General features: G+C 38.2%; 1 protein-coding gene across 2 annotated transcripts in view; it reads left to right on the forward strand.

Annotated features, from left to right (window-relative positions):
* Nucleotides 1-11,006, forward strand: part of FUT8 (fucosyltransferase 8 (alpha (1,6) fucosyltransferase)) — a 253,505-nt gene that overhangs the window by 174,212 nt on the left and 68,287 nt on the right. For both annotated transcript variants that reach the window (XM_006891810.1, XM_006891811.1), the window contains one exon: nt 4,164-4,401. In XM_006891810.1, the coding sequence (XP_006891872.1) occupies nt 4,164-4,401 (238 nt within the window). The remainder of the gene's footprint in view (nt 1-4,163; nt 4,402-11,006) is intronic.

An 11,006-nucleotide genomic window follows, 5' to 3' on the forward strand; every position in this document is an offset into this window, starting at 1 on the left:
AACTCTCCTTCTGTCCTCCCTAGTCATTGTCCAACTCTCTGATGCATAACAAGCGATTGCAAAGACCATGGACACTCAAATTCTGCTGTTAAAGTTTTTGTTGATTTAACTTTATGAATATAGCTGTTTGTTTCTTCCATATTAAGATGTTGTTGTTAAGTGCTGCTGAGTCTTAGATGACCCAGTACAGCCCTATGAATGAAAGTCTTGAACATAAAACTTTCTTATTTCCCAAGTTCATAGAGTTTCCAGAGGCAAGCTTTTTTTGGAGGTGGATGCCACTCCTACCTCCAAGCCTGTTTTTATTTGGGAGATCCACAAAACAGGCTTGAGGGCCACAGGCCCAAGAAACCAAAATCCTTTTTAAATACTAAGCCAAATCCAATCAACTCACACCCTATTGTGAACAATAGCCACCCCCTAGTCTTAACCCCAAGCCAGAAAACACACCTTGCCAGAATCTGACCATTCCACTCCTCTTCCCAGCCTGGGAATAGCCCCAGACTGGTGACCAAAAGCCTTCTTTAAATAATTAACTTTTAATATGAAGATATACTGTAAAAAGGAATTGTTGTTGTTTTTAGGTGCCATCAAGTCAAGTACGACTCATAGGGACCCTTTGAACAAAACATCTGAACCCTGTTCTGTCCTCTGCACTCCTCACACTTCCTGACACACACAAAAGCCCATTGCAGCAGTTTCACCACAATAGTCAACCTGGGTGAAGACCATCCTTTCTTTCACTGACCCTCCACCTTTCCTTGCATCATGTCCTGATCCAAGGACTAGCCTCTCCTAGCAACATGCCCATAGTATATGATGTGAAGCCTCATGATTCATGCCTCCAAAAAGCACTCTGGCTGCACCCTCTCCAAGACATATTTTATTTACTCTTTTGGCCATCTATGGGATATTCAGTGCTCTCTCCAACACCACAGGTCAAAGGCATCAATTCTTCTGTTATCCTTATTCATTGTCCAGCTCTCAGATGCATAGCAAGCAATTGGAAAGACCAAGGCCTGAATCCAGGCATACCTTAGTCCTCAAACTAATATAATTACTCCTCAAAAATTCAGAGAGGTCCCTAACTGCAGATAAGTTTCCTTATTTTCTGATTGCTGTTAAATGCTTTTGCATAGTCAATGAAATATAGATAGACATTCCTCTGGTGCTCTCTACTTTAAGCTAAGACCATTTAACATTGACTATAATGTCTGGTTCCACAGAGGGTAGCAGTTCCAAGGTCATTTCTATCTCATGTCAGGGCTCTGGTTCTCTGCTTCAGCCACTGCTGCTACTGCTATAAGTCTAGCTGACATTGCCGCTTTAAGTTTGTCTGGTGCAACAATTTCATGTTCTGAGTGGTGCCTACTCCATGCCTGTTTATCCTTTGCTGATGGATTTGCTCAATTTAATGGTTAGACTAGCCAATTCCCTTGTGGACTGGTGAGACTAGCCAATCCCCTTGAAGATAGGCTAAAAGGCATATTCCCACCCATCTACATGGTAACACTGTTAAGTCCATGAATAGGGAAGCATTTTGAACAAGAAACACTTAATACCACAGATCAGTTTCTGAATTTTCTAACCATTAACTTTATTATTTGAAGAATTAACTTTCTCCCTTAAAATACACAATAACTATACTCAGGAAAATTTTTAAGCCAGCAATTTATGCCTCATGCTTCAACATCCCCATTTTAGATGGCCAGTTTCTAGTTTGCCCATTCCTATCAAACCAGTACTCTGAAGAAATAAGCATGTTTCTTTCTCTGAGGAATCTTTGGTTCCAGTTAGAACGTTTAGCATCTGTAGCCATAAGTAGAGTTCAGGTTATACCAAGCCATTAGGTTGCAGCAATTAACACTAGCTGACAGCATGGAATGTCTTACCTTCATCTGCTTGAGTTCTGGTCAACTCTTTCTAACCATCAGTATCTGGGTCCAAATGGGCATTATCTGAAAACACAAAAGTCTACACTTCTTCTTGTGTTTCAGACCAGATCCCCGACATGAGGTAGAACTGACCTTGGAACTGCTACCCTTCATAGAATCAGAGCTAAGAGCCTTTGCCCAAGTTTATTAGAGGACTGGGAGTAATAGAGGGGAACCCTAATTAGCAGGACTGAGAGCTTTGTAACACTGGCCTAAAGCCATGCAGCCCTAGGCTGAGGCACCTGTGAACAGCTCTGGTTCCATGAAGGGTAGCAGTTTCAAGGTCAGATACTGATTTCTACTCGACGAACAGATGTGGTCTTTGAAAAAGCATTGCAGTTTTGGATATTTTGGTGACTGCTCTATTTTAGCCTCATATAATTTGAAAACTAGTTACGTGGACTCCTTGTATGCAGAAAGTAAAGATTCTGTTTATAGAGGGAACATATCCCTTCTTCCTTGTAGAGAAAACATTGCTTGGAAAACAGGTTAAAAAGTCTTTGCCAGAACATATTTATATTCAATAACTGAAATGCTCAGGGATACTTAGCAATGCTATTGTTATTATTGGGAGCTGGAGGTCTAGTGATAAGAAGCTACACTGCAATCCCAAAGGTACATGGTTTGGATCCGCCAGTTGCTTTCCTGAAGAAGGATGGGTAGTCTCTTCCTTTGTGATTTACTGCCTCTGAAAGCCTGCCAGTGGGTCAGCTATGACTTCTCCCTTGACGGCGCACTACAACAAGAGCACATTGTTGTTACGTGCCATTGAGTCAACTAAGACTCATAGGAGGTAGCCTGTTGAGCAGCAGATCATAACCATGCCTGTCTTGAGCCATCCTTATGAGCTCTGAAATGCTCCAGCCCGTTGTTATCAGTCCATTTCATTGAGATTCTTCTACTCTTTCTCAGATCCTCCACCTTTCCCAGCATGCTATCTTGTCCCAAAGAATGTGAGTATTGAATGATGCAGAAATCAGCTATTTAGCAGGGCTCCATGGAGGCAAAGGATAGCCAAGGTTCATCTCACATGCTTTGGGCATGTTGCGACAAGGGTGCTATTCTTTGGAAAGAGACACCATGCTAGGAAAGGTGGAGGTCGACAAAGGAGAAGACCCTCAATGAGATAGATGATATAGTGACTGCAGCAATAGGCTCAACTATGTCAGAGATGATAAGGATAGCACAAGATAGGAGAGGGTTCTGATCTGTTGTTTATAGAGGTGCTGTGAATCATACTCACCTGGAAGGCACATAACAACCACCACTACTATAGAAATAGAAACAGAATTGAAACCTCGAAATGGAAAAACAAAACAAAAACACAAACTCAACCAAACACTCAAGTTAGGTAACTCCACTTTTTTGTGAATCGATGAACTGGAACCGACCCGTAGTTGACTCTCCAGCAGGTTTTCAGAGACCGTTAATTGCACGGGGTCCTTCTCTTGTGGAGCAGCCAGTGGATTCAAACCATTTGCCTTTGGGATTGCAGTGCAGCTTCTTGGCGCTAGGCCACCAGAGCTCCAAATAACTCCACTACATCCAATATTTGATAATATTAAGCATCTTATCCCTTTCCTGTCTGCCTTTTGACAACTTTAAACCTTAGAAAAATTAGTCTCCTGATGAAAAATAGAATAAAATGTTATTGAGATAGCCAATATACAAAATGGTCTTCGTACAGTTGTGAAAATTGTTAGTAACTTTCTTCCAGATTGGGTAAAAAAAAATGTCTATGGCTGATATTTTAAATTATTTAATATGTTTATGACAAGTAGAACTCTAGAGACTAATGGAATTAGTCAGTAAATTGTCTTTTTTTTCCCCATTAAAATAATTTTAATTTTAATAGGAAAGATTCAGAATGCTGAAACAAGATCTTTCACTCCTTCCATAAATATTTCAATGCATTTAACTTTGAATTCAAAGAAGAGCAATCTTACATGTAGTAAAGAAACGAAAGAGCAGTTTAAAATGTAACTGCTTAATACCACATTTTTTTATGTTTCCGAAGTAATTGTTCTTTTACATTTCCATCTCCCTAAATTTTCACATAACATTTTCATTGGGTTCTTTGAAATGACATTTTTAAAGTAGTTTCTTTGCTTAATAAGAGATATACTGTATCAGCCTTGATTTATTCTTTTTGACACTTGTCTCTTGCAAAAATAAATCAAGCTCTCTGTATAGTTTACCTTCATTTTAGCTTCTCTTCCTCCCTATCAGAATCCCAAGGACTGCAGCAAAGCCAAGAAGCTAGTGTGTAATATCAACAAAGGCTGTGGCTATGGCTGTCAACTCCATCATGTGGTCTATTGCTTCATGATTGCATATGGCACCCAACGAACACTCATCTTGGAATCGCAGAATTGGCGCTATGCTACTGGTGGATGGGAGACTGTTTTCAGACCTGTAAGTGAGACCTGCACAGATAGATCGGGCATCTCCACTGGACATTGGTCAGGTAAGAAGCCTGTGTAACATGTCAGAACCACTACACGGCCAAATTATCAAATTTCTAGTCACCTTTTCCTCAGGATTCATGGATGTTAAATATTACATAAGGAGTTATTGGTAGTGTAGTGTGTTATATGTTCTGACAGTGTTGGAAAGGTCAGTGGGTTCCAAATCCATCAGTTGCTCCATAGGAGAAGGATAGATACCTCCTATAAAGATTTATAGTCTTGGAAACTTGATGCAAGGCTGCTGTGAAATTGGACTCAACTCAGCAGCCGTTAAGATATCTTTGGTAAATTATGTGTACTATAATATGTAAAAGAACAATATTGTATTAAAGGAGAGAAAGACCTTGGATGAGATGGGTTGACCCAGTAACTGGGGTATTGGGGGTATGTGTGTTAGAGAGAGTAAGATTAGCTCAGGTTAGGGCAGGGTTCAGAGCTATTGTGTGGCGGGTTGCTACTGAGTAGCAGTCAGATTGACAGCATACAACAATGACAACAAATTGTTCATGTACATTTTTATCTGGACTTTTATCACTTTTTTTTTTCATGGTATATAATTTACTCTTACAATGATGATGGAGATGATATGGTGCTTTTTTGATGTTTCCACATTACTGAACTCGTTTGATTCTCACAGTTATGATAAAAGCTAAAACAGTAATTCTCAAACGTAACTATCTGTAAGAATGCCTGTTTTTTTAAAATAAAACACCAATTTGATTCAGTCAGTCTGGGGTGATGCTTTGGAATTTGCTTTTCTGCAGGTTCCATTCATTACGGAATTGAAGACAATATACCAAATTTGTGTATATGCTTTTAGTTTAATTCAATTCAGCAGTTATTTCATGAAAACTAATGTGACTAGGCCATAGTCTTTGCAATTACTTGCTATGCATCAGAAAGTTAGACACTGATTAGAATGATAGAAGAAGAATTGATACCTTTGAGCTGTGGTGCTGGAGAAGAGTATTGAATATACTATGAATGGCTGGGAGTACAAACAGGTTCATCCTAGAGAGGGTGAGACCAGGCTGCTCCTTAGAGGCAAGGGGTCTGAAGCTTTGTCTGACATTGGACATGTTGCAAGATGGTGCCAGTCCTTGGAGAGGGATGTCATGCTTGGGAGAGTGGAGGGACAGTGTAAGAAAGGAAGACCCTCAATGAGATGAATTGATTCAGTGACTGGATTAATGGAGAGGTAGGTGTGTCAGAGACAATAAAATTGGCACAGGATAGAGCAGGGTTTAGGGCTATTGTGCATAAGGTCACTGTGAGTCGCAGGTGACTCAATAGCACATAACAACAACAATGTGACTATAACGAGTTCTGCTGGTGTAGAACATAAAGTGTTGACCTGCTAATTGAAAGGTTGACAGTTTGAGTCTACCACTGCTCCATGGGTGAATGGTGGTCAGTCTTCTACAGCCTTGGAAACCTGATTGAGTGTCACTGTAGGTTGGAATCGACATGATGGCTGTGGGTTATGTAGGTAAAAGAAGACCTGCTGGTGCAATGATTAAGTGTTCAGCTGCTAATCAAAAAGTTGATGGTTTGAATCCACCAGCATCTTTGTGAGAGAAAGACATAGCAATCTGCCTCCATAAAAATCACAGCCTAGAAAACACTTTGAGGCAGTTTTAATCAATGCACTCTGAGTTCACATCATTTGAAGGGAACAAGTTGTTTTGTTCTTTCTAATGGTGAGGATTTCAGTTGACCTAGTGGTAAGAAGCTGTATTGCAGTTCCACAGGCACGTGGTTCTAATCCACCAGCTGCTCCCTGGGAGAAGGATGGACAGTTTTGGGTCAGCTATGGGTCGACTCTGACCCAATGCTACAGGTGCCTAGCGGTAAGGAGCGATGCTGCCAGCCCTAAACTGTGCACTTTGAATCCACCAGAGAAAGATGGGCATGCGCCTCCTGTGTGATTTACTGCCTCTGGAAACCTGCTGACGTTATGGTTTGCTTCCAGTTTTGCATATAACATCAACAATGAGGCAAGTCTCTAAGTGATGAAACATGAATTGATCTAAAAGTTGATGATTCAAGCCCACTTAGCAGTACTGATGTGAAAAAGACTAGAACATCCCATAGAGGAGTTTTAGTCTGTGACGTACTAAGTCTCGGTAAGTTGAAATAGGCCCTGTGCAACTAGCAGCAATATGAGTAAAGTACTATGTTAGGAGCTGACAAGAAATGACACAATTTGCAAGAAATTTTCATTCACTCATAGGAGATCTTATCAGAAGGACAAGAATCTAGTAAGAAACGAGTACATTTCTCACAGCCCATTAATTGCTCTTTTTGCGTTGAGTTAAAGTTGGGCAGCTTATGTTCAAACTGTCACCTTTTTACTTGGTAATCTTTACCACATTGCTTAAACCAAGACCTCAATAGCTTCTTTAGTAAAATGAAGAGCTATAGTTTACTTAAGTCACTCAATTCCTGGTAGGATTAAATTAAATGGTGTATGTAAAACACTTAGCACAGCACTTGATCTATAAGCTTACAGTAATTCCTTGTGGTTGTTATTGGGTGCTGTCGAGTTAAGACTCATAGCTACCTTGTGTGACTGAGAAGAATGGCTGCAAAAGGTTTTCTTGGCTGTCATCTTGATGGAAGCGGGTCATCAGGTCGTTCTCTCTGAATGGAGTATAATAATTGCTGGCTATTATTGGTAGCTTTTATTCATTCAATAAATATATAATGGATGCCTGCTGTGTTCCAAATCTAAATAAAAGATGTTCAGTATCTGAGGACATTATGCTGTCTCTGCACTCAAGTCTTGTGGAAGCCAAACATTTTTTAAAAACCCCCAAAACAACCTGAGGCATTTCAGATAACATAATTTCTTGTGCAGCTTTCCTCGTAAGTTAAAATACTAGATTTGGAATGGGGAAGTATGTCGTTAACAGAGTAAGTACCTTTAGTTCTTGCTTTGTGCTTATTTTTAGGAAAAAAGAAAATCAGATAATACCCAACTCTTCACAAATGTGTCCTAAAATGTAATGAGGTAATTTCTCTGAAATCTTGAGTTGCTCTATAAAGGGAACATACAGACTTAAAATATTGTCTTGTAATACAGTTTTGTCATCTTTAGGATAGATGAGAACCCTGTTCTTGTTATCAGCATTTTTTTGTCTTTGTAGTTTGCTTCAAATTTTAAAGTGAACCTCTTAATCAAAAACTGAGTTGAGCTTTGGGAGTTATATCTTCTATTGATCTGGCCAGTGGTTTTACAGCTAGTACTAGCAGAAGCTCTTGTTGTGCGGTGGTTAAGTGCTTTGGTGCTAACTGAAAGGTCTGTGGTCCAAACTAGCCAATCACCCTATAGGCAAAATATGTGGCATTTTACTGCCATAAAGTAAAATGGAATCTGTAGGGGACAGCTCTACCTTATTTTATAAATTTGCTTTATGTTGGAAAAGTGGCCTACGGTAAAGAACTGTGCTCCCAGTGCAAAGGCATGAGGTTCAAATCCACCAGCTGTTACTTTGGAAAAAGATAGGCAGTTTCCTTCTGTGCAGTTTACAGCCTCTGAAAACTTGTGAGCTATGAGTTCATAGAGCTATTAATCTATGGCATGAAACAACAGCAGCAGCATGAGTTAGAATTGGACTTGGCGACAAGATTTTTTACTAATTAATGAGGTATCTGTTATATGAAGATGCTAAATTTCTCAGGAAACACCACTCATCCAGGCTTCCTGCAACTTTTTTTTTTATTTCAATTCCATTTTAAGTGTCTTTGCTTATGGAATTTTATATCCAGAGAAGAATAAGTTTCCAGTGTTTCAGTACTTCTAGGGAGAGGCAACGTTTTGAGCGGTAGTCAGTTAATAGAATTAAAGAGGTCATTTTGTCATAATGACACAGTATTGCAATTTTAATTAAATAGATCTTTGCTTTATCACTACAGGTATTGTATGAAATCATATATTTTTCTTTATGCTAATGAATTGAATTTTACCAGTTGGACATTTTTCATTAACTAGACTAATGATTACTCTCAATATCTTTGCAGAATTCAGCGTGACTAAAATAATTTAGATACTTATCTTGTATATGAAAGGAAAAAAGAGATCTCTATTTGAACATAGAGGTTTTTTGTCTTTATGAAAAAATATAATTGCCCTCAACATGGTCTGCATCATCTATATCTATATATATATATATGTGTGTGTGTGTGTATATATATACATACACACAGTTTTGATACAGAATTAACATGTTTCCAGATTTAAAGGAATAAGAATTAATTCTAACAATGTCTTTGGCATTAATTATTTAGTTATCCATAAATCAACACTTACACTACTATTCTGATATGTATCAAAAAATCTTAGATATTTCCCTTGGCTCCACTGCCATGAAATTATTGTTTTTTTCATACACACTTGGCATGATGTACCTAAGTAGAATTCAGTGATTCCTGTTCAAATCTGTAAGCAGTTGGTATGCACTTCTGTTCACTTGAGTGGCTATGTCATACTTTTTTGTACTTAGAATTGTATTTTTTCTCCCACACGTTTTTAAGTTTATACTAAGTACTTTAAGTAAGTGAAGCAAAATATTCAATATTATATTTCCAATTAAAAATAATAAGAATCTTTCTTGTCACTTGTATGTGTCCTAGCTATTTCTAGCAGCTGTATATTCTAAAGTTGCTGATAAAATAGTTGATTTTTCTTTACTGCAAGATGTTTCTTAAACCTGGACTAACTCCATTCTTCCACATAGATTCTTTATGATAATTCAAAATGAATATTTTGCTGAGTTTGGTATTATAGCCGCCTTGGAAAATTATTTTCACTCTTTACTAAATGGTCTAGTGATTTAGCATCTCAACCATTTAAACTCAATTCTTCATTTTTTTCCTTGTAAAAATTAGAAATTTACTCACAATTAGTAGTTAACCCATAACGTAATAAATAGATCAAAAATTGAACCTAGTTACTTAATTTTATAAATTGAATTTCAAATTTTCTATGTAAGTGAAAATAAGGAGACACATTGCACTGGGAAAATCTGCAGTTAGGGACCTTCCAAATTACTGAGGAGTATAGATGTCATTTTGAGGACTAAGGTGTGTTTGATTCAGGCCATAGTATTTCTGATTATTTGCTATACTTCTTAGAGCTGCCCAGTGAGTAAGGATGACAGGAAAATAATTGACACCTTTGAGCTGTGGTATTAGAGAAGAACACTGAAAATCCCATGGACGGTCAAGAGAACAAACAGCTATGTCTTGGAAAGGGTGCAGCCAGAGTGCTCTTTGGAGGCAGGATTGCTGAGGCTTCACCTCACATACTTTGGACATGTGGCTAGGAGATAGTATTCCAGAGAAGGAGAAGATGACCCTCAACCAGGTGGAACAACACGGTGACTGATGCAATGGGCTCTTATGTGTCTGGAAACGTGAGGATGGCGCAGGATAGAACTGCGTTCAGCTCTTTTGTTCGTAAGGTCACTATGAGTTGTGCTGCCTCCATGGCACTTAACAAACTATAACAGCAATGGACCCGTGAAAATCTCTTTCCAGCTGCTGCAAGTGCAATCAGCTGTTCTTAATAATTTTTCCATCCTAACATGTGTAAGATAAAAGATATAATCCTTCCTGCAGTAGTGACTCACTATAGTTAGTGATTTGAAATTCTGTGTTGGTGGAAAGGACTGCATTATAAAAGGGTGATTTGTAGTCACTGGTACTAATTATAGTTGTAACTAGCTATCTCCACTCCAAGATTCTAACAAGTCTTCCTGTTCTACTTCCCACTCCTTTGAGAATTACTGACCTAAATAAACATCCTTGTGGATGCATATGACTTTACTTTTACTATTAGTAGTCTGTAAAAGAAAGATTTTTGTTTGAAAAAATTATAAAATAATATTTAGACTATGTATGCATATATCTCAGAATGGTGGGGTTTTTTTAATGTAACAGCTTTTTAATAATTATATTTGAGAGTCCCACTCAAAGTGATGTATCTTGTGTACAGTTTGAAAATACAAGAATAGGAACTTAAAGTTTTGTCCACAGTATTACCTTTCCTAGTCTGAGCTAATATTTTTACAATCATAGATGTGTATTTCCATATTTGTCCTTACAGTACTTCTTATGAGTAAATGTAGAGAAAATGAGTCGGAAGTTTATAAACTGCCAAGATATCATAATGTTGTTGTTGTAGTTGTTGTGATGTGCTATTGAGTTACCTGCAACTCATTGTGACCCTGTGGAGTCGATAGGAGTTGAAGTCTTCTAGATTTCACCTGAAAACAACAGGTGACACAGCAAAGGATTAGAGATTAGATGAGCAGATGGAGCAATAGAGATGGAATGGGTAAGAAGTGACACTACAATCCCAAAGTCACAGTTTGAATCCACCAGCTGCTCCACCAGAGAAAGATGAATAATCTCCTCCCATGTAATTTACTGACTGAAAACCCACTGGAAGGCCAGCTATGTATGGGCTGGTTCTGACTCAGTGGCACACAACAACTCATAGGGGAAAGTATTTTTTGTTTTTTATTAAATTTTATGAATTTTAATGAACATTTACAGATATTTTGGGTTTCCATTCATTCATTATTGCACTATTTTCTCG

This window comes from Elephantulus edwardii, unplaced genomic scaffold, assembly GCF_000299155.1.
Source record: "Elephantulus edwardii isolate Elephantulus edwardi_28Jun2011 unplaced genomic scaffold, EleEdw1.0 scaffold00104, whole genome shotgun sequence".
NCBI classification, from domain to species: Eukaryota; Metazoa; Chordata; class Mammalia; order Macroscelidea; family Macroscelididae; genus Elephantulus; species Elephantulus edwardii.